General features: G+C 44.1%; 1 protein-coding gene across 1 annotated transcript in view; it reads right to left on the reverse strand.

The window, feature by feature from the left end:
• Nphp3 (nephrocystin 3) overlaps positions 1 to 24,337 on the reverse strand; it is a 47,484-nt gene that overhangs the window by 3,840 nt on the left and 19,307 nt on the right. The window contains exons 10-27 of the mRNA XM_041677077.1: positions 22,420 to 22,523; positions 21,929 to 22,043; positions 20,369 to 20,512; positions 19,837 to 19,934; positions 18,677 to 18,779; positions 17,173 to 17,255; positions 15,072 to 15,210; positions 13,310 to 13,474; positions 10,921 to 11,015; positions 10,055 to 10,177; positions 8,727 to 8,913; positions 8,332 to 8,573; positions 7,168 to 7,243; positions 6,051 to 6,178; positions 4,902 to 5,142; positions 3,804 to 3,929; positions 3,090 to 3,205; positions 2,307 to 2,483 (exon numbers count right to left, since the gene is read on the reverse strand). Of these exons, the coding sequence (XP_041533011.1) occupies positions 2,307 to 2,483; positions 3,090 to 3,205; positions 3,804 to 3,929; positions 4,902 to 5,142; positions 6,051 to 6,178; positions 7,168 to 7,243; positions 8,332 to 8,573; positions 8,727 to 8,913; positions 10,055 to 10,177; positions 10,921 to 11,015; positions 13,310 to 13,474; positions 15,072 to 15,210; positions 17,173 to 17,255; positions 18,677 to 18,779; positions 19,837 to 19,934; positions 20,369 to 20,512; positions 21,929 to 22,043; positions 22,420 to 22,523 (2,462 nt within the window). The remainder of the gene's footprint in view (positions 1 to 2,306; positions 2,484 to 3,089; positions 3,206 to 3,803; positions 3,930 to 4,901; positions 5,143 to 6,050; positions 6,179 to 7,167; positions 7,244 to 8,331; positions 8,574 to 8,726; positions 8,914 to 10,054; positions 10,178 to 10,920; positions 11,016 to 13,309; positions 13,475 to 15,071; positions 15,211 to 17,172; positions 17,256 to 18,676; positions 18,780 to 19,836; positions 19,935 to 20,368; positions 20,513 to 21,928; positions 22,044 to 22,419; positions 22,524 to 24,337) is intronic.

Raw genomic sequence — 24,337 nt, forward strand, 5'->3', positions numbered from 1 at the left:
AGCAAAAAATATTGCTAGTAAATAATGAGATAAAAATAATAGATAAAATAATTTTTATTACATACTTAATTTGAAATATATATATGAGTGACCACCTCAGTTATAATGTGTGCCATAAAGTCAACACTTTAGGTTTTTTAAAAATCCCTTTGCATTGGTGTGAAGGTGTCAGATCCCCTGAAATTGGAGTTACAGACAGCTGTGAGCTGCCATGTGGATGCTGGGAATTGAACCCCAGGCCTTTGGAAGAGTAGTCAGCGCTCTTACCCGCTAGGCCATCTCTCCAGCCCCAACACTTCAGAGTTATCAAATCTAAACTTTGGAAGATCAAAGGATATTATGCTTTTTTGAAGATTCTTTTAGAGTACTGATCACACATTACTGAAGTTGTTTGAAGGTGGTAAATACAATACATTTAGTGTATTAATCATGAAATAATCAGATTTTAAGCTCTGATAAATTAGTTGTAAGGTCAATATCTGTTTGTGAATTCACAAACGGGCAAACCCCAAAAGATAAGTCATACTTATATTTTAGCTTTTTCCTCCTGAACCTTGAGCCTCTTCTGTGCATCCCTGTCTAGTTTAAGTCGCCATAATGGTGTCTAGATTTTAGCGGTGCTTCTCAAGCTCACAGGCTCAGGAGTCACCTGGCCACCCAGCTCTCAGGCTGCCTCTGAGTGGCTCAGGGCAAGGCCTTGCAGTCTGTCAATTCTGGATGGCAATGGCGCTGGCCCAGCCTGCGCTCACCACAGTTCTTCAACTTGGTCAAAGTACCGAGTAAACTTGGCCAATATTCAAGTCTGCTAAAACATGTTCAATGTTTATTTTTAAATAATTGTGCAAAGTGTAGCCCTTTAGTACAGAGTGCAAAAAAAGAGGAATTAGCAATTGTACTTTTATTTTAAAACAATGGAATACAATTTCTGCATCATCTTCATAATAATACTTATTGAGATCTTACAAAATTTTAAATTGATGAAAATTTTACTATAAATATACAAATAAAAACTAATGTGGCAATATTTATAAAAATCTATAAAAATATTTAATTTTCAGTATAAAAGTGACAGCTAATTGACTGAGGTAAAGCAAGATTGATTTAGACCACCTAAGAAGGAAAGAGAACTGTCATGACTTCTTTTTGTATGTTGAGGACTACACTCGGGCTGATGCCACCATGTCCCCAGCTCTACTTTTTTATTTTGTGGCAAGGTCTCACTAAGTTGCCCGGGCTGGCCTTGAACTCACTCTAAGCTGGCTCTGTCTGTCCTTGAGAACTCCGAGGCCTGTGAGCAGCTGGGAGTCGGGCCTGGCCTGTGCCACAGTGAGATCAGAGTGGTACAGAGCCTGTGGTTGCCCTCAGACACCGCAGTGCGGCACAGTGCTAAGCTTCACTGGAGAGAGCGCAGAAAGCAAGGGCTGACTAAAGCAGCTTAGCGGCAAGGAAGACTGGAAAGCAAAGCCAGGTGTACACTTGTGATCCCAGCACCCAGGAGGACAAGGAGGGATGATCAACCTGAGCTGCACAGACCCACACACCCCGTAAGAGGCTGGGGAGATACTCGGTGAAGCGTTTGCCATGGGAGCGTAAGGACCTAAGTTCAATACCAGAACCCCCTTTAGAAAGCTGGGCATAGGGATGGAGGCTTGTAATCCTGTCTCGGGAGGTGGAGACAGGTGGTTAGGTTACCAGGATGCAGGAAGGCCAGTCTGCCTAGCTAAGTGAGTGAGCACCAGGTCACTGAGACACTGTCTCAAAAACAAAAAACAACAACAAAAACAAAAAAACAAGGCTGACCTCTGATCTCCACATGTACAGGTACATGTGTGTGCATATTCTCACATACAAACCCAGAAAAAGAAAAACAAGAATTCCCACCTAGTTGGTTTCTCTGAAGACTGTTCAGATCTTTCATAAATATCCCTTTAGTCCTTGGGCATTGTTTGAGGTAGAGGACAGGGTCAGAGCCCTGCTGGGGACACCACCAGTGACTGGCAGACAGGGCTAATCATGGAATTCCTAAACTCTGGGCTCCTGCCAGCTCTTGTCCAGAGACAACCCACTCCTCAAGTCATTAGAGTGCTGATTTCTACACCCTGGATCTCATCCCATGGGAAATGGATTCTTTAATCAATTAAACCGGACACAATAATTCATTGTAATTCAATATAACCTCATACAAATACCAGTTAAATAACACTAAATAGGAAAAATGATTTTCTTTAAAAATACTGTTTTGAATTCAAATGCTCCAGATGTCTGTTTTATCCTGAGGTATTCTTGCAAAAAATTGGCACTGTTACCTTTGTCCTTGGGGAAGGAAAATATTAGGTGAATGCGTTGCTTTAAAGATAAATGTGTCCCCACTTGACGACTGCCTTGAAGGAGCTTTTCCACCCAACAGTGATGCCTCTGCTTCTTTTATCTCCATTGCCCTTTTGTATAGTTCAGCAGCCTTTTCAAAATTCCCTTCTTCATAGCTTTCAAAGAAAAAGACACAAGAAATAGGCTTACTAGCATGAAGCAGCTCTCCTTTCTAAACAGCCATCCTAGACACAGAAAACTACGTTGCAAATAATTTCCCATTGCACTTTCTTTCTCCGTGTGTGTGTGTGTGTGTGTGTGTGTGTGTGTGTGTGTGTGTGTTCGCTCAGGTAGACCAGTTAGCCCGAGTTCCCAAACTCACCTATGTACACTGGGGAATTTTATGTCTCTTGTATGTGCACCATTAAGATCATGTTGTAATGGTGTAATGGTAACAAGTGTTATCATCTGTATCCCGAGATGAACACACAGGAGTGAGCAAAACTCAACACACTTACCTCATCAGCTCTGATGTAAGTGGCCCTATCAGGCCAGAGGCAGTAGCCAGATAAGCCATCCTCACTAGTGGCCACAATACACGAAAAGTAAGCCCACCTCACCCTGATTCTGAGTATCACTTGAGTATCTAAAGCTACATGAGACAAAAACAACTACTTCTCTCTCCAAGAAAGACTTCTCAGCAATGAATGTTTCATGCTGTTCTGTGACAAGTCAAAACTATTCAAGAACTGGGATAAATGAGAAGCCAGGAAAGTTCTTACCTGAGCACAGCTAAGTTTTTTAATGTTTCTCCAACCCGAGGATGCATCCGCCCCAAGCTATCTTCATAAATCTTCAGTGCTCTTTCATAAAGTGGCAGGGCTTCACTGTGCTTTTTCTTATTAAAAAAAATAGTGCTCGCTTAAACATACTGTTTATGAAATTACTATTAATGTATTCTAGATTGAGCTGACCTATTTTGGTCAGCATTTTAAAAATCTTAATATCCTCCTATGAGATGCAAGTTAACATTATTTTATGACCAGTTTTAACTAGAGAATCGGTACACTAGAAAGTTAAAACTCCTTTAAGTTTTAGACTTGTCCTAGTACCAATTAACCTGAATCCGTAATGTAAGCACAAGCTTGCTCGTGACCCGGCAGGTCCTTAGGCAGATGCTCAGAGACTGTCCTGTGGGTGACAGGGGTCCCCAGAAGGTGAAAAGCAAACCTGAACCCAGCAGTCAGCTGGTGTTTAGCAGAGACCCAGCTTATAATTCTAACTTCAATAATGTTTGAGGTATTTAAAAGAGAAGCATTAAATGGTAAAAAGCATTATTTTCTTTACTGTGCCATTAACTAGCATTTATCCATATATATATATATATATTATATTTATCCATATATATTATATTTATCCATATATATATACACATATATGTGATATATAACCTTCAGATCATTCATTTGTAAACAGCTGAAAATGTAGATGCTTACCATTTGGCTGTGAAGGACTGCCAAGTTCACCAAGGCAGTAGCGACACTGGGGTGCTTTGGGCCAAAGGATTTCTGCCGAATTTCAACAGCCAATTCATACAAAGGTACAGCTTTGTCAACTCTTCCCTGAAAAACAAGAACGTAATCTAACAATATGAGAGCTATAATAGATACTGTCTGACCAGAGCTCTCCCCAGAAATAAATGCATCAAACAAAGATGCAGAAGCACTTTCTACAGCTGAAAACCCAATAGACCAAATGGAGCTGTTGGGAACTCAGCCATTGTCTGATAACTTGGAAAACACTCTATTTACTCTTTAGTGTTTGCAGTGGGAGAAAAGCCCAATGGCGTAGATCTGTTGCTGTACTTAACTCATGGAGGCATCAAAATAAAACCATTTCCCAACTGTCAAGTCCCCTCTGGGGTTTCTGGGATTTCTCAGCCACAGAAGCTGGCCTGAGAGACAGCACATGAGCTCACTACATGAGTTTCGGTGCCAGGGCCACCAGCAAGGGAGCCACCCAATTCTCAAGAGAGCCGACTGCTCTGCCACTGCACCACTCAGAGCAGACTGTGGCCAACTTTTGTTTTGCACAGATACAAGAACCCAAACTTTACCCCCAAGGCAAAGAGCTGATATTTAATTGTTGATAAACTCAGAGAGGATTGAAATAAAACAAAAATTTTGTAAAAATAAATAAATAATAAGGCACTATCTGCAGCCTTGGCCGCTGGCCATTTGGTGTGTTTTTGTTAATAGCAAGAACAGTTAGTGGGTTTGAAAATTCCTGAGATGTAATATAAAAAGAGATCACATTCATAATGTTGATAAAACAGTTTGTATTTGAAAGGAACTCATCTACAATGTTGGTGGATTTGTAGTTGGAATGTATTTTCCGAAAACTAAATCAGTATCTTAATTGAATTAAATCTGAAACAATAGAAACCTTCACATTCTCATCTGCTAGAAATTAAACAATGTTGTTTTAAAAAGCTCACCTGAAATAACCTCCCATCAGGATAACCTAACTAGCTGGAGCAGTCATGGCTTCTCTGGTACATTATAAAGCATGCAGGCATGGTGGGGGGGACTTACTGTTTTCTTATACAAGATAGCGAGATGCTTCACTGTGTAGGCCAGGGAAGGGTGGTCAGGCGCCAAGGCTTGTCTGCGGATGTCCAGGGCTCGCTCGTAGAGCTCCTCGGCTTTATCATACTGCTTCTTTTCATTGTAAAGAGCCGCCAAGTTATTCAGGGACTGGGCACAGTCTGGGTGATCTGGCCCCAGAAGCCGCTCCCTCATCTCCAAGGAACGCTTCAGAAACTGCTCTGCCGTTCTGGAACAAACCCCCAAATGCCTTAAACAATTTCTTCTCTAAGCGTCCTAAGCCCTAGTGATGTGGAGAACAGAAACCTGTTTCTCCCTAGACACACCAAAGTGAAGGAGTCAGGCTAAACCCAGCCCTCCACCTTCCCCAGTCTTTGTTTCCCATGAGGCATCAGTTTACCCTCTACTTCTCCCAGAAAATCCTAAAATCTTTATAGTGATCAGACCTGTGCCAATAAAAGACATTGGCATCCCTTCCTTTTCCTTAGGAGTTAGTACCAACAAAACAAAACCTGTTAGTAAACAGAATTTAAGTGAAGTGGATGAATGCTGTGGGAACTCCTTCTGCTGCCAATAGCCTTTAAGATACCAGCCCACTTGGGCGTGGTCTCTTACACTATAAATGCAGCAGTAAAGTCTGCACTCGCTCTCTGGCTTCCAGCTCTCCCTTCTGGCTGCTAGACTCTGTTCCTGTTCCCCATTTGTGCAGAGGACTATAGTCTAGGACTATGATCTGTGAGTCTACTCCTAAATAAATACCCCTTTATCATAAATAATTCTGAACTAGTGTGGCATCAGCTGAGAATTGGACTTTTCTGAAGTTTCAAATTTACTGGCTGTTTCTGACAGGTGGCTTTTAGACAGTGGAGGTAGAGGTGTGTGGAGGCTCTTCTCTTCACGTGAACTAAAGGGTAAGGCAGCAGCTGGCCACAGTTTCTACCATGGCCCTCACAGTTTGTAGTTGCCTCTGAGATTTCATATATGAGCACCCACTTTTCACAACCATCAAACAGGAAGCTGGCAGAGCTCTTGTCTAAATCTTTGTTTTCCCTAACTTTGGATTTGATTGACATGTAAAACAGCTTTGTACCAAAGAGCCACAGTGAGTACTTAATCTCTGAATGCCCTGGTACTCACTCGAGGTTGTTTTGAAGGTAGTAGAGGACACCCAGTTCGTTGAGGGTGCGGGCATTCTCAGGCTTCTCCTGGCCTAGTGTGAGCTCTTCTAACTGCAGAGCCCGTCTGCGAAGGAGGGCAAACCCGTACTGCAACACAAAAGCGTAACCACTGAGCACCAACCTTCGTTCTGGAAGCATCTACTGGTGTCCTAACAACTTTCTCTTTCGTCTTGATGGCAGCTATTTTAAGTAGCACGTGTATTTATTTCTACATGGAATCTTGCTCACAAATTCATTCAACTTTATGAGGTATTTTAGCATGGTATATGTCAAAGCACTTCAGAAAAGACTAGAAACAGCTCGCTGATCTTTACCAACTCTGGTGCTACAGATACAAACATCAGGTCCTTTCAGTTTGCAATAACCGTGCATGTGCGCACAGCATGCAGGCAGAAGCCAGCTGTCAGCTACGGCAGGTCCTCGGTGTTGACTCCCAATTTCTGCCCACCTTATTTTTAGAAATGGTGTCACTCACTGGGACCTGGGATCACCAACTAGGTTAGGAAAGTGATAGTGATCCCCCGGTGTCTACCTCCACAGTGCTGGGATTACAGGAATGACAGCAGGCCTGCCTTTGATTTTATTAATGTGAGGGTGGGGATCCAGCACAGGTCGTCATGTTGGTGCGGCAAGCATTTTGCTCACTATTTCCTCAGACCCAGGAACAGGGAACTTTAAGCCAAACATGCTATATTTAGGTTTCTATCAGCAACCTAGAAACATTTAAAACATTATGTTTGCTTATGGGAAACAGTTTTCTCGTTTGAATTTCACAGAAGATGCTGAACTTCTATTTCCTTCCCTAACTTTGTAAAAAAGAGTCAAAGTAGCTTGAACAGCACCTCCCAGAGTCTGCCTTCAGCTGAGCTTTCTAACCTAAAAGCCCGACTGGGGGTTGGGCTGTTCACCAGCACCACTCTCAATCTGTGCTTAGAAATAAGAGGACATGGCCAGTCAGGGCCTCGCCTGAAGTCTGTGGACACCTGAAGCTCTCCAGCGTGAGGTGTACGCACTCATGAGTTCCTGTCTCATCCTCCCCTCGGGTTCAAAGGACAACAAGGACGCAGTCTCATTACCAGGCCGCCTTTTCTCCTTGTGGCTTGCTGACGGATTGTAACGGATTTTTTCCTAAAATGTTCAGCTTGTTCATATCTTTAAAAAAAACAAGAGGGAGGAGGGGGAGAGGGAAAATGATGAGTCAGGGAAAAGAGCATTCCAAGAGCATAGTCATGATTCAGGGCGACAAAAACACTCTGGTACAGCCTGGAGTGGTTTCAATTGTTAAAACAACAGGAGTCTAGTGGCAGCTCGTGCAGTTCAAAATCTATGAGGAAACCCACAGAGTCCTCTATAAGGCTCACATTGAAATGTTTTAAACTGATTTAATGCAGTCTGAATCTCTAGCAGTCTAAATCACTGAAAAATCCCAAACTTAGGTTTGCAGTAGGCACCTTTTACCTGGACAGGCTAATTTTTGGTTAGCTATAGATGCAAAACTCCAGACAAAGTTAGTGTAAAGCCATACTTACAGACGTTCAAAAGAAAAATTTCCAGAAAGCCCCTCCAATGGTGGGGGAAGAGAAAGGATTTCTGAGAGAGGAAGAGAGGCCACTCAGCGGGTGCCTCGTAGGTAGAAAAGCCTTACGAAAAAAGCATATTGTCTTAGTCAAATGGCATCAGGGATTACACCTGGGGACACACACAAGCTAGGCAGATGCTCTATTGCTGACGTATACCCTCGTTTTGACAGCCTTTTTATTATACTTCCTCCAGCCAACATTTCCTATAAAGGGTCTGTAGTTGATAGTTTAGGCTTTGTGTGGACGTGGCCTCTGCCAAAACTAAGGAAGCCACACAGAGTCGACCACAGATAAAACCTAAATAAAAAAATGTGTCTGGGAGTCGATAAAACTTCTTGCCAAACTGGACTTGGCCACTAGGCAATGGCTCACGGTCCCTGAAGTGGTGATGTGCTCAGCTTTACAGTGATGGCTGGTGGAAGAGTCAGAGTTCAAACCTCAAACGACATTACTTCCACACTCACACTCTATCCCTCATGCATCTTCAATGAAAACCCAAAACCAAAGACCCGGAGATTCTAATTTTCTTTCTGTATCCCAGGAAGACCAGGAAATGCCACCTGAACATGATGCATGGGATAAAGGGCCCCAAAGCAAGTTCCGTGCATTAGAAACACCCGCCCCCTCCATGATGTCAGCGTGTGACCACGGAAGACTTACTTATTTTGCTTATGGTACAAGGCTGCGAGTGCCTCGAGCTCTCTGGCAGCATGGGGATGGTCGGCGCCGTAAGCGTTTTCCGAGATCTCCAAGGCCTGTTTATAAAGCTGCTCTGCATCCCCAAACTTCTTCCACTGGACGTACACACTGGCCAGTTGGTGGAGGGACTGGGCTACTCTCGGGTGGTCGGGATCTAATGCGGTCTCCCGAATCTCTAGGGACCTCTGTAAGGGCACCACAGCCTGGGAACAAAGGACAGAGGCTGATCGATGAGGCAATTAAAGGGCTAATCAAACCCCACAGATCTCAGCACCGGAAAGAAAACGGCTGGGAAGAAGAGACATATAAACTTGGAAACAGGGAGAGTCACCCTGCCTCTGAATCACTGAGGTTACCTGGCTGAGAAGGCCGAGATCCTTTAGAAACCGGCCAAGGGTTTCATACAAGTCAGCTAGGCACAGCAAGTTCTCCTCGCCTTCGCAGTTCCCATACTGCTTCAGGGACTCAAAGTACTCGGCCGCCATGGCACCTTTGTCTTTGCCAACAAACTGCCAGTAACTCAGCAACTCGGCAAAGTGTCCTCTGTTCCAACAGACAATGTTAACTTGGTGGAAACCGTACTTTAAAATCTACAGCGAATAAAAATGCCGGAATTCCTTTCTAGGGAGCTGATGACAGTTTGTGCAGGGGCAATCATAGCACAGTGACAATCTGTCCCACTGCTCCCAGCTGTGGCCTGGAGGAGACTGTCTGACCTCCCCACACCCCTCACCATTGTCTGCACAGAAAGGGATGTCAACCCCACCTGCTATGTGAGTGCACAGCATGACGGGAAGGCCTTTGCAAGCTGCCAGCCGTCACTAGCGAAGCTGATCAGCTCCCATTGCATATCCACCTTGTGATTGCCTCTACATGGGTGTGTGTGTGTGTGTGTGTGTGTGTGTGTGTGTGTGCGCGCGCGTGTGCGTGTGAGCGTGTGCATGCGTATGTGTGTGTGTGTGCATGTGTGTGACCGTGTTCATCTGAGGAGGGTGAGAGAGATGCCAGGCCAAAGACAAACCTGACTTCAAAGGAATCATAAGCAGCTGGCATGGAGCTCAACAGATCCAAGAATGAAATTTGTGAGTGTTTGCTCAGAAGCAAACCAAATTATACGTCTATTTCTAAATTCCTAAGTGAGACAGAAAAAAAAAAAAAACCAACCAAAAAATCCTTTCTGAGGCTTAGTAGGTTCAAAGCGGGGCTAATGAAAGGGCAGTCACACCACTAACACATTTAAATGTATCCAGAGGGGCAGCAGAAGTTGCTGACAAACCGGAGCAGTATTGACATTAGCACTGGTCGGGTTTCACTGGGAGCCCCCAGTCTGGCTTGAAGTGCACTTGTGAGAGGCCTGGAGCCCCAAGAAGCTCATGGTAGGAATAATTTCTCCCCATTGTTTCAAATCTGCTTAACTGCAAGAATAAGACAAAATTGCCCCGGGGTCATTGCAGCTGACTTTTGTAAAGCAGAACTTACTTCCTCCTGGACACACAAGATCTCCTGACAATTTATAAACTGTCATGGAATCCCCTGAACCCCACCCACTGTCTGTATTTCAGGTGCTACTGAAACTATTCTGATTTAAATGTAAAAACAATTCCATTTTGTCAGCATTGTTAAGCAGAACCACTAACTGTTGAAATCCGCCCTCTGGGGAGAGGATGTAGAAGGAGCCACGGACCTTTTATAAAGGTCCTGAGACACGAAGAGATTGAGGAGGCAGTTGTGCAGCTTCTGCTTGCTTCCTTGCTGCTGGAAAAGCCACGGGAGCTCGTCTGCACTTCTCCAGGTCACTCTGTCCTGACTGCGGGAGAAAGGAGGTCACACGGTGAGACCTTCAGCTACGCCAATACCAGGAACGTTTACCATTCCCACTGTGAGATAAACCCCTGATATTCTGGAGCAGACTCTTCCCCAGGCCACTATGAGGAAGAAATAAAACACTGAAACATTGAAAGGGTTGGGAAAGTAAAAGCCCCAGAGCATTCAAACTCCATAGGCCAAAGGTCTCTTCCTAAACTAAGGCAAAAAACCTTCAAAAGACCTAATACACATACACAGAGGTCCATGTACTTGTGTGTGTGCACATGAGAGAGAGCATGCACATGTATGGTATATATTTTAGTTATTTAAACAGAATAAAAGTAAAAGTTAACAAATTGATCTTGTATCAATGTCATCCAAGGTTTAACCTTTATCATAAGATGTCCATAAAATGGCATTTTTTTCTTGATATTAGGTAGACACTGGACTACTTTCTCGCCTTTAATGTTATTTATTTGTTTATTTATTTATTTACTTACTTATTTAATTTTGAGATAGGGAAGGAAGGTCTCACTAAACTTAGGCTAGACTTGAACTCACTCAGTAGCCCAGACAGGCTTCAAACCTGCACTCCTCCTGCCTCAGTTTACCTAGAAACTGGTATTAAGGCCTGTGCCACTTGACCTGGCTGAATTTTACACTTTAACTTAGAAGCTAAGAGAGAGAAACAAGAACTCAAAGGCAGAGTGTGTTGCAGAAGAACAGGGAGGACATTTCTGGTACCTGAGCTGGGAAGCGAAATAGTTGATTAACTTTTGCCTGTATGAAGAGATGAGGGTAGGGTCTGCCATGTACTCCAGCCTCACTGTTTCCCAGGCCTGGAGAGAGAAGGAAAAGGACACCCGATTCTGTTTCAAGTCACTGTACTTCTGACAGTGGATTTTCAAAATGCAATTTCTAATTCTTTCAGTTTTATAGTTATATAGTAGAAATAGCCCTACAATATTTTTAAATTGAGGATATGCTAATGCCATAAACTCAGTTTAGTATAAAAATTAAGAATTCAAAGCACAATTTAATTTAAAAAAGTGTGTGTGTGCGTGTGTGTATTAAATCCCAGAAAACTGTATGTAATAGTGCATCCATCACACAAAGGTAAAAGCAGAAAGAACATTTGTTTAGACCAACCTGGGCTAGACAGTAAGTCTGAGGTTTCCTGACTACATAGTAAGTTCTAGACCAGCCTGGACTACACAAAGAGATATGATGTAAAAAAATACAAAATAAAGTTTAAAATTTTTTTAAAGCAGATTGAAAGGTAACTCAAAAGAGTAAATTATATCCAAGTCATGTGTGACTGTAGTGGTCTGAATGAAAATGGTCCACATAGACTCGCAGGGAGTTGTATTATTGGAGGTGTGGCCTTGTTGGGAGAAGTGTGTCACTGGTGGCTGGGCTTTGAGGTTTCAGACAATCAAACAAGGCCCAGTGGCTCACTGTCTCCTCTTCCTGATGCCTATGGATCTAGATATAGGACTCTCGGCTCCTTCTCCAGCACCATGTCTGCCTGTACACTGCCATGCTTCCAGCCATGATGACAATGGACTAAACCTCCAAGCTGTATGCCAGCCCCACTTAAATGCTTTCCTTTACAAGAGTTGCTGTGGTCATGGTGTCTTTTCATAGCAATAGAAACCCTAACTAAGACAGAGGTTGGTACTAGGAACTGGGGCATTGCTGTGAGAGGCCTGGCCATGTTTTTGTTTGGAGGACTACAAACCTTGGGACTGTGGATTAGAAAAGAAGTTGAATGCTCTAAATGGAGTTTAATGGGCCATACTAGTAGGAGCATGGAAGACAGTGGTGCTGGGGGATTTGAACTGTGGGGACCTGGCTCAAGTAGGTTCAGAGAAGAATGTAATATTTGGCCTAGAGAACACTCTTGGGATATTTTGGTTAAGAGTGTGGCTGCTTTCTGCCCTTGTCTAAAAAGTATGCCTGAGGCTACACTGAAGAGGTTTTTGTCTTTGTTGTTTTGGTGTGTGTGTGCCCATGTGTATGTGCACACACGTGCACGCCTGTGTGTTGAGTTGCCATGGTCATGGTGTCTCTTCACAGTAATAAATCCTTAACTAAGACAGTGACAAAGGAGCAAAGCTGTGGAATGACAAACATTTACAGTGACGGATGTGATGAAGCACCCTCGGGTGAAAGAATTCTTACACTGCTCAGTTATGACAGACATATGAAAGGGATTCTCTAGTCAGCGGTTTCTGAAGAGTTATAACTGTGAGCCCATAGCAAGTCTGACACCTTCAAGGACCTCTCCAGTCTCTTCACAGCCCTGTGAGAGGCTGGAAAGTCTGCCCAGCTTGGGGCTAGCCCAGAACAGCTTCTCAGCTGGGCGGAAGGGCTATAAAAGAGGGCTGATTCTCCTCATGTTTGCATCCCTAGGAAGAAACTCCCTGATTTTGCTTCATGTGTTTTATGACTTGAATTTGGGTCCTTTCTTTTTTTTTAACATTCTATGTGTAACATGTAACATGAAAGATAACTTCTTAATTGCGTTTTTTGTTTTGTTTTGATTTTTGAGACCCACAGCATTTTGCTATGTAGCCTAGGCTGGCCTCGGATTTACAAAGCTCCTTCCTCATCCTCTCAGGATTATAGGCTTGTGCCACCATACCCAGTTCCTCTTAATAAATGTTGTAGGTTTTGAGACATGATCTCATACAGCCCAGGCTAGACTACATAGCAGAGGCTAGTCTTGAACTCCTGATCCTTCTGTATCTACATCACATGTACTGGAATAATGGCTGGCATGTGCCCCTGAGCCTGGTTCCTTTTAGTAAAATTGTAAGTGTACAATACACCATTGTAAACGACAGAGACAATATTTTGCAGCAGATCTTTAGAACTAAAGCCCCTTGGCACCACCTTTGAAGCAACAGCTGCCTCCTGAAGGCACTAGACAATGCTTAGTGTCAGAGAGGCTCACATGCAATCTAAAGCCAACGCATAAAACTAAAGTGTAATGCCAAATTTTGGCTTCTGATGCTAACATTGGAAACGTTTAACATAACATAGTATAATATATTATAGAGTGCTACAGTAATACTTACAAGTAAAAAAAAACCCTTTGCATTAAAAAGATGTTTGAAATAATATTTACCTGCAGATGCTGAAACCTGAGCAAGCCACAGCTGTAAGTCAGCAGACACATTTTGTGTAAACTATGCACAATGGAGGTCAAGGAGGCCCAGGACATCTCTGGATACAGCTCCATCAGCTCCGACTCACTCACACCATTGTGACTAACGTTGATGAGGCAGAGAATCTAACCAGAGAGCAGAGCACACAGGGACCACAGGGCACTTCAAAGATCAAAGCTGAGAATTTCTAAAACTCGTTAAGACTTATTAACTTTTTATCCAAACTTTGTCTCAAAGAAAGAAAGTAGAGAAGTAACTGAAGAAGTCATCCTGATGTCAACTTCTGACGTCCACATGTGTACCAACCAGCAAGTGCGTTCCCACATACACCTGTAAGTACATGCAGATGTCACACATACACAGGTACAACCCAGGTACACACCCAGGTACACACACATGTGCATACACACAAACACACACAGACACACACACACCCATGCACACACATACACACACACAGACACACACATGTGCATACACACGAACACACACAGACACACACACACATGCACACACATACACACACAGAGACACACCCATGCACACACATACACATACAGAGACACACACATGTGCATACACACGAACACACACAGACACACACACCCATGCACACACATACACAGAGACACACCCATGCACACACATACACAGAGACACACCCATGCACACACATACACACACAGAGACACACACATGTGCATACACACGAACACACACAGACACACACACACATGCACACACATACACACACCCATGCACACACATACACACACAGAGACACAAACACACACATGCACACACACCCCTTAGCCAAGACAATCACAAGAAATAACAGAAAAAGACAACTTGCTCAATGAAATGTCAAAGCTTGTTTTAAGGTTCTAAGACAATATATCATTGGAGAAAAAGCTAAACCGAATAGAAAAGCCTAGAAACAGACCCACAATTTCACGTGAGCTTGATATCTACCAGGCAGCATTCCAAGTCAGAAGAGATTAAAACAGTGAAGTTTTAAAACACACATCAGACCAGAACTGTTGGTAAATTTGATTTTACCAAAATGAAAATTTAAATAAACACCACCAAAGGTGACAAGACACAAAGGAAAAGGATGTATAATTTGTATTCAATATGAAAATTTAAGAACTTCAGACCAATAAGGAAAAGAAAACGAGGAGTCGGATTTGGCTCAGTGGTTAAAAACACTTGCTGTTCTTTCAGGGGACACGCATTCAGTTCCCAGCATCCACACTAGGAGGCTCACAACCACATGTAACTCCAGTTCCAAGGCATCCAGAGCCCTCTTCTGGTCTCCTGGGGAACCACCATTCACCTATGCACCCCAACAGACATGCAGCTATACACAGAATTAAAAAAAAAAATCAAAATGAATCCTAAAAGAAAAACAAGTACAGACGAATCAGAAACCTAATTTAATAAGGAGTAAAAGTCAAGCATGGTGATGCAAACCTATAATCCCAGCCCTTGGAAGGCTGGCCCAGGAGGATGGCTGTGAGTTTGAGACCTGCCTGGGTCCTAGGGCACCCAGAGCTATAGAGCAACCCTGTCATATAAAACAGCAGGAACGGGACAATGAATAACCATGAAAGCAAAATCTCAGTGATAATCTGGCGGGTGCTGCCCGCTGGCGGGTGCTGCCCTCTGGCGGGTGCTGCCCTCTGGCGGGTGCTGCCCTCCGGTGGGGGCACCGTTCCTCACCTGCGTCATCAGCTCTTTATCCACATCACTTGGCATGGCTTCCTGGATGGAGCGGAGCACAAGACTGTACAAGGAAACTGTATCTTGACACTGCAGGCACTGATGAAGGGTTTTATCTAAGTTGCCTGCTCTCCCGGCACTGTGGGAATTGAGAACAGACCGAATCTCATACAGGCTGCCGATATCTGTGAGGAATCTGGGGCACATAAAAACAATGACCTCTATTTTTGCACTATAACCTATAATGGGAATTCAATAAAAATACAGAGAAACGATAGTTTTCTGGGACTGCCGGAGTCATTGGGTTTATTTTATTATACCATTTAATCCATGTCAAAGAATATGTGCTGAGAGTTAATTTAATGTTCACTGTGGAACATAAAACTGAGGAAGGGTTGGCTCTTATCCTCCTGCACACCACCTACCTGCAGGACACAGGAGATAACAATGAGCATTGACAGCCATGCATGCTGAAATTGTATGGAGCCAGGGTCTTGAGAACACCAGGGTAAACTAAAGAAATTCAGTTAAAAAAAAAAAAAGCCAGGGCTGGTGGTACAAGCGTGTAACCCCAGCAATGGGGAAACATCCCAGGCTTACGACTTGTTTAGGTACAGAGTAAGTTTAAGGCCAGTCTCACAACTTAGTGAGACCCCATCTCAGAGGGAGGGCATTTGTCTAGTGTGCATAAGGCTCTAAGTTCAGACTTAAGTATTGCAAAATAAATACACTGAGCAAATAGGTGATACACACACACACACACACATGTGCACACATATGCACAATGGAGTACTACATAGCAGAAAAAATAATGACATCTTGAAATGTGTGGGCAAATGGATGGAGCTAGAAAACATTGTACTGAGTGAGGTGACACAGACCCAGAAAGACAAATATCATATGTACTCATTCATAACTGGCTTTCGGACATAAATCAAAGAGAGAAGAGAGAGAGAGATCTTAGAATACACAGATTTAAATGAGATGTCTCCATCAAATCCCTCCCCTCAGAGTTTAGGGAATCCCAATAAGAGGAGGCAGAAAGGGTGGAGAGGCAGAGGGGATGGAGGATAACAGGACAAGACCCTCTAAAATAATCGAGCAAAGTTCACATGAACTCAGAGACTGAAGCAGCAAGCACAGAGTCTACACAGGTCTGCACACTGGTTCCTCTGCACATATACTATTGATTTCAGTTTAATTCTTTTATGGGACTCCGGAATGTTTAAATGCGTGGGTCTCTGATGCTTGTGCCTTCTCTTCTCTTTATTATTCTGTTGGCTTGTCTTGTCTAACTTCAATACGATGGCTTTTGCTTTATCTTATTATATTTGCTGTGTTTGTTGTTATCACCTAGAAACCTGTTCTTTTCTAGGGAGAGACTTAAAGGGATTGATCTGGATAGGAGAGGAGGTGGGGAGGAACTGGGAAGAGCAGAGGGAGGGGAAATTGTATTCCAACATATTGTGTAAGAAAGAATCTGTTTAATGAATGGGAAAATAGATTCTTGTAACAAACACCATACATTTGTATGGAAGAGGCTCTCTATTCTCTACAGTTCTCACTGTATTGCCACAAGCAACAATGGAAAGACAGGAGAGCTTGTCATAGGAAACTCAATCTTATACGAGTTTCTTTTCATTTCAGATTTGGTGTTCAAAATGAGAATGTGGAATTAAAAGACAAGAATGCTAGATTCAGTGTCTGTAAACAAGGCTGGGCTAGATGATTTCTATTATGACAAATATTAAAAAATAGTCCTCTTACATCTCTGCCTGAGGACTATGCAGAGTGAGGCTGAATGGAAGAAGACACCAAAGTCCAGCCATCCAGTGCTCATGAAAAGTGGATTACTGCCTGGTATGGAAAATAGCTATTTATGGCTAGACTTTAGAACAGACAGTGGAAAACCCCTCCTGATCACTCCGTCCTCAACACTGAGCCACAGTCTCCCGAGTGAGTGTGAGTGTCACGTCAGGAAACAGAGGGACATCCGAGGCCAGTGAAGCTAGTTTGAGCAGCCATCACTTTGCAGAGAAAGTGGACTGCAGCAACACGAACAAGATGAACCCCAGCAGAACCAAGGGAGACGCCCACTCACCACGCCATCATTTTGCTGAAAAGGGTGACGTAGAGGGCGTTGCAGGTCGCGGCGGAACGGCAGTGTTGGTCTAGATGCTTCTCCTACACCAGTTTCCAAAGAAAACAAAACAGAAGTAAGAAAAGCAGCCTGGGGTCACTGCTCCTGGGCCAGCCACAGCTGTCCCAGCAGAAGGACACTGTCTCTGTTGCTAACCCTGATGTCACAGGTGTAACGGAGGGAGCCTGGCTACAGCCAGACTTCCAGCTGCCGAAGGAAGATGCAGCCAATAGAGAAACACTTTTCATTTTGTAATACCTTCTTAACACTACATACTCTTCCTAAGTGCCAAAATATTTGGGTTGCTTCTTCTATGTCTGTCATTAAAAACAGAATGGGGGTAACTTGGGAGGTAGCTCAGGGAATAAATAGCTTGTTCCATGAGAACCTGAGGTCAGATCCTGAGGAGCCCACATAAAGAAGCTGGGTGTGGGGGTATATGCCTATAATCCCAGCAGTGGGAGGTGGGATAGAAGTAGGGTGGGGTGGCAGAGACAGGCGGGCTTCTGGAGCTTGTTGGCCATTTAATTTAACCAAATGCTGAGCACCTGGGTCAGTGAGACTGGCTCAAAACAATAAAATGGGGAGCAATAGGGGATGACATCTGACTCCAATCTGGCCTCCATATGCATACACATACACACAGGTATACACAGGTATACACATAGGTGCATGCACCACATACACACAGGTATACACATGCATACCCATGGGTGCATGCACTCGCATACACACAGGTATAGACATGCATACACATAGGTGCATGTACCCGCATACACACAGGTATACACAGGTATACACATGGATGCATGTACCCGCATACACACAGGTATACACAGGTATACACATGGGTGCATGTACCCGCATACACACAGGTATACACAGGTATACACATGGGTGCATGCACTCGCATACACACAGGTATAGACATGCATACACATGGATGCATGTACCCGCATACACACAGGTATACACAGGTATACACATGGGTGCATGTACCCGCATACACACAGGTATACACAGGTATACACATGGGTGCATGTACCCGCATACACACAGGTATACACAGGTATACACATGGGTGCATGTACCTGCATACACACAGGTATACACAGGTATACACATGGGTGCATGTACCCGCATACACACAGGTATACACAGGTATACACATGGATGCATGTACCCGCATACACACAGGTATACACAGGTATACACATGGATGCATGTACCCGCATACACACAGGTATACACATGGGTGCATGTACCCGCATACACACAGGTATACACATGGATGCATGTACCCGCATACACACAGGTATACACATGCACAGCACACACACATAGTTTAAAGGGAAGAATTATTACCAAAATAATCACAGAAATCCAGATTTCCTCATGAGAACAGAGCTCTTCTATTGAATTTGAAGTCTGGCAGTAGAGAAAGCAGTGGAGTGGGAATGCTCACCTGCTCTCTGCTCAGCGTCGTGTCTACAGAGCTGCATTCTGCAACTATTATGGATTTTGCATCTTTGGGGCTTAAAGGATCGAGATGCAGTGTAGGCCACAACCTTTTGTTTAAAGAGGAAAAAAAGAAAACAAATTTCTAACAATGCAACAAAGACCATAATCCACCACAAACCCGTGGATTTAAAACCATTAGATGAGTTGTTTTTATGCGATTTTATAAAATAAGCTAATGGAATCTGCTAATCCCATTAAATTGTTGCTTAATTCATTCTAAGGTTTACCATTACATTGACCAATAATCAAAGCAGAGTGCCATAAGCTACATACTCGCTGGCTAAGTAGGGAACATCTCTACTTCTACCTTCAGAACTTGCGTTAAACTAGCACAGTGCTCAGGAGGAGCAGTTCAAGACGGTCTCTGCACTCAGCTTCTTATAGGGCAACCGACTGGGGATAGGAAAGATCTTATGCACAAAGTACAAGTATACACACATATATGCTTATAGATGCACACGGACATAAGTGCATACACACAGCATTAACATTTCTTAAAAGGCTTGATTGGTGGAAAAAGGCTTTCTTGTAGGAAAGGACCTTTACAAGGTTTTTCCCTGGGTAAAAAATATATATATATATATAAGTTAAGGAACTGTTCTCCAGAATTCAACCCTTATATGACTTTTCTGAGGGCTGTCAATAAAAGTGAGCCTGCATTCTAGAATAGCGGGTCTCTAGACCGCAATTCTCAAGCCCCTGTCCACCTCCCTCACCCACAAATTCACCTGCTTATAGGTGGCCTTACCTGGATTAACAATTCACAATTCAAACTACACTCTCCCAAGAAACAAACCCACTAGCTCCTCCCTGCAAACATGCCCAGCCTGTGTCTCCCTTTCAGCCCAGGAAGTCACAATTAGCTTTCACTTCTTCATTCAGACAACTTGCAGTCATTCCCATTTCCTCCCTTTCCCTCCCACCTCAGCTCTGACTTCACCCCCAAGTCCTGCAGGTGGTGCCTTCTCCTGAAGGTCACCCACCTCTCCCCAGCCTCACTGAGGATGCACACCAAGGACCTTCCCTTGCCTGTCCAGGAAACAGCTCTCCGTCTGAGGGACCGGACTCTCCCTCTGAGGGACCCACTCCACGCACTTCACCTACCTCCACGCTGCCGGGCAGCTCTCCACATTCACGGAGACGATGACTCTGACATTCACCGGCAGGGGGTCTATCAGCCACTTCATGTGCTTCTCCACTTGCTTAAGAACAGACAGCGGAAGTCAGGTTATAACAACAGCATTTCAGAGCAATCCCCGAGTTCTCCAATAGGGTACCATTCTCTTTACACTATCCTTACTAAGGACACAACTCTTATTTGGGAAGGGTTGATCCTAGGTTGGCAAAACACTCTTATCACCAAATTTGAATTCTGAACATCTAAGGAAATATTTTTGCCTTAAAAATATGTCAAAATAAATACTTTTTGCTAAGTATGTAGATTTACTTGATGCGACTATCTGTGAAAATACAGTGTAAATTTTAATTCAGACACTTCTTCCCCCACAGTTAAGTGGAACTGGATGGAACAGCATCATTCCCTTCCACCAGCATGGAACTGGGATGCCTGCTGCAGACATTGCTGGTACTCTGGTCATCTAAGGCATCTGCTAATAGAACACACTGAGAGAAGCACCTGAACTTGATCTATGGAGTCGATGATGATGATGATGCTGCCCTGATGCCGAGCAGAGAGCTTTTCCAGCCAGTGTGGAAATTCTTCCAGAAGCTTAGCAGGGTCCAGTGTCAGTGCAGAAACGGCCCAAAAGTGCTGCATCAGCTGCGGAGTGACAAGGTGACACCACGTGCAAAGTAAATCAGCTGTTCTCCATGACAGCAGAGAGTGCTTTCAGCCTCACTGTGTACATCAGCGCTGACTCCCCACGGTGGTGGTGTCAAGTGCTAGTGTGTGTGTGTGTGTGTGTGTGTGTGTGTGCGTGTGAGTGTACATGTGTGCACCTGCATGTGAGGGCCAGAGGGTGACGTTGGGTGTCCTCAGTGGCTTCTCTACCTTATTATCTTTTCAGACTGGGTCTCCCACAGAACCTGGAGTTCACTGACTGGCTAGCCTAGTGGCCAGAAAGTCCCACGGACCCTCCTGTCTCCATCTACCCCCTCGTGCTATGGTTAGAGACATGCATGCTGCCATGCCTGAGTGTCTACATGAATGCTGGGTTGCAAACTCAGGTTTCTATGTGCATGGCAGCATTTCCCGACTGGATCATCTGTGCAGCCTGTAAATCATACATAGTTTTGAAAGATTTATTTACTTTTATGCTATGTGCACATCTGGGTACCATGTGCATACAGGGTCTACAGAGGCCAGAAGCGAGTGTCAAATCCCCTGGAACTGGAGCTGCAGATAGAAATGAGCTATGAGGTGGGTGCTGGGAACCGAACCTGGGTCCTCCGTAAGGGCGAAAGTGCTCTTAGCCACTGAACCGTCTCTCCAGCCCCAAGGACTACTTTTTTTTTTTTTTTTTTTTTTTTTTCGAGACAGGGTTTCTCTGTAGCTTTTGGTTCCTGTCCTGGAACTAGCTCTTGTAGACCAGGCTGGCCTCGAACTCACAGAGATCCTCCTGTCTCTGCCTCCCGAGTGCTGGGATTAAAGGCGTGCACCACCACCGCCCGGCTCCCAAGGACTACTTTTTAAACCTTACACAAAACTAAAATAACCGTCACAGGTTAAATATCCCTCATGCAAGATGTTTGGCACCAGAAATGTTTCAGATTTCAGATTGTGGGGATCTGGAGAATGTTTGCATATGATAGTGAGTGATCTTGGGAACAGGACTGAGGTCTAAATATGAAATTCATAACGCCCTCTACAATTAGCCTGAGGGCAATTCTAAACCTCCCAAAGCGAGCCAGTGTTTTAACCATGACACGTCACATAAGATGAGACGTGGAATTTTCCACGCGAGTTGTCATGTTGTTACTCAAAAAGCTCCAGATGTCAGCTGGGGCTGTAGCTCAGCGGCAGAATAGCCTGCCTTGCATGCACGACTGCAAGCTTAGCAGGATCCAGTGTTCAATCTCCACAACTACCAAAATGTTTCAGATTTTAGCAGCTCCGATTTCAAATTAGTGATGTTCTACCTACAATCCTGAAAACATGCTTATTATTATTGTCTCAGCCCCAAGAGCCCCAGAATCTGCATAATATCCAGGTGGCTTCAGAACGCGCTTGACATACCTTCAGGGTCAGCCGCTTGATAATCAAGGAGGGCTCCGAGCTGGTTGACATGGGCCGCCCCACAAAATGAGACAGGATCAGCGTGTTAGGGAAATGCTTCTGCTGCAGCTGAATCCTGAAGGAAAGACACGGGACTTTTATAAACTCTCTGCAGCAACAAATACACACAGAGCCAGACATCAATTGTGGCTCCCGTGTCCTTAATTAAATAAGGAGATTAGTGATTCCACTCTGTTTTTAGAACCTTTTAAACTAATAGCCTCATCTTAATTAGCAGATTATGTTAATTAACATAAAATGTTAATAAAAGGGGCACTGACTTTTAACTAAACGCAGGCTGTTAGAGGAGGTGGATACTGGGAGGTGAGGAGTTCAAGGTCATCCTTAGTTATACAGCGAGGCTGAAACCAGGCCATTTTGTGCTACATGAGACCCTATCTCTAAAAAAAATAAGACAGTGAAAAGAATGGTTTAGTAGCATTGGGTCATACCACTTTGATAAAAGAAGGGACTTTCCAGACCCTGGTCCTCCAGACACCAGGAGGGGTGGGATCGGGGCTGGTGCCACCACCAGATCATCCAGGCGCTGGTAATACTAGAAACAAAAAAAGGATTTACACTGTAAGATTGCACACGTCTCTGAGAACACTAAGCAGAACTGGCACTCAGCTTCTGTAGGTCCTCTGAAGACACTAGAGGAAGCTGTTTGAGAAAACAGACTTGCGGAGGGCCAACAGCACGCGTGGCTGCTGTTCTGTACATGGCTGCTTAAAGCAGGAAATGAGCCCCGTGGCTTTGCTGTAACAGAGTGAGGGAGAGTATGGACTGTGGCGGGTTTTCACAATGTTTAGATGTTTGGTGAAACGCTGCAGAGAAGACATCGGTCACACCGGAGCCCCTCGACCACAGGAAGTGTCCCCATGCTGTGCAGTCCCAGGCAGCAACCCTAGATTTCCTCAGCAGAAGAATGAACTCGGAGCCTGCCTCAGTTTCCAGGGCTTAGGGGTCCAAATAAAAGGAGGCTTCAGGCTTCTTCTGAACCCCTTCCCCCCAGTCTTCCAGGCTGCCCTGGAGAGCCAAGCTCGGTCAGGCTGTCTGAAATCTTCATGAAACTGAATCTTTGCAAAATCCAAAAACACATCTTTTCCGGGCCTTTCCCAGCCATGCAAAACCATGCTCAGACCAGGAAGGCTATGATTGGAAAAGTAAAACGCCAAAATACTTCTTAGGAGTGCCCGGAGCCAGCTTAGTGTTGCTATGTCTACCAACATCTTAATGACTGCTGATGACGTTTTAAACTCATAATAGCTTGTGGTGGGCTTTGGGATGGCTTTATAGTAGTAAAATCTCAACTGCAGGGAAACATCTGTGGTGTAGATATTGGTACCGAGACACGAATCAATTGCCAAGGATCCCCAATGGCTCAGAGCGGTGTTGCATCTGAAGGAACAGAGGGAGGCCTTGTTGATTTATTACCCTAACTATCCCAATAACTCGGTCCATGGTTCTATAGAAACCCACTTAAAGGTCTAGAGTCCCATGTTGGGGCTTCTTGCTGCCAAGAATGTGGACTACAGTTCATGTTTATTCCATGTATGCTCATGGGGAAATCATGTCAGACTTCAGTTTCTTCTTCTATACCGCAGTATCAGTATCTCTCTTAAAACAACCACTACTTAATATTACCCTCATGCCAGCTGCTGTCTGTTTTAGGGGTGTCATCAGGCTTAATATTTGCAACATTGCCCTGCGAGAGAAGGAACACTAGCTATTCTCCATTTGCGGATAAGAAGGTCAAGTTTAGAGTGACCAGAGATTTGACAGAACCAAGCAATGAGCACAGTCTAAATTCTAAGAACTCTATAAAAATATGTCTGCTCACATTAACTTCTGTGACAGCCTTGGAAATTAATTTGTAGACTCAAGTTGAGATGGCTCAGCCCATTAAAGGTGCTTGCCATGAAGCCTGATGGCCTGACTTCATTCCCTGGGCACACATGGTGGAAGCAGAGGACCAACTTTTTAAAGTTGTTCTCCGATAGCCTCACATGTACCACGGCATGTGTGCCCCCCAATACATAATGTCACCTAAATTTAAAAATTGACTTGTACATTACTTTGTGATATTATTCGGTGTTTTTTAAGTTGGACATGTTTCTTAGATGTCAAGTTGTTAATCTGTTTAGATCCTTATAAATGCTGATTAGACCAAAAGTGGAAGGCTGCTCTGCCTATTGAATGATCGACCAGAGTTTATTTTCTGAACATTTGGCACTTTAGCTCTTTAACAGTTAGGAAGAACAACAGCCTGGCTTTGCTACCATCACATTCCCTAGCCTGATCTGGGGGAGTCACAGATGGCAGCATAATGGGTGCGTGGCTGATGAATCTTCATCTTTAGCAATATTG

The sequence above is a fragment of the Microtus oregoni genome, unplaced genomic scaffold, assembly GCF_018167655.1.
Source record: "Microtus oregoni isolate MIOR12 unplaced genomic scaffold, Mior012 000028F_ref0000031, whole genome shotgun sequence".
Classification (NCBI taxonomy): domain Eukaryota; kingdom Metazoa; phylum Chordata; class Mammalia; order Rodentia; family Cricetidae; genus Microtus; species Microtus oregoni.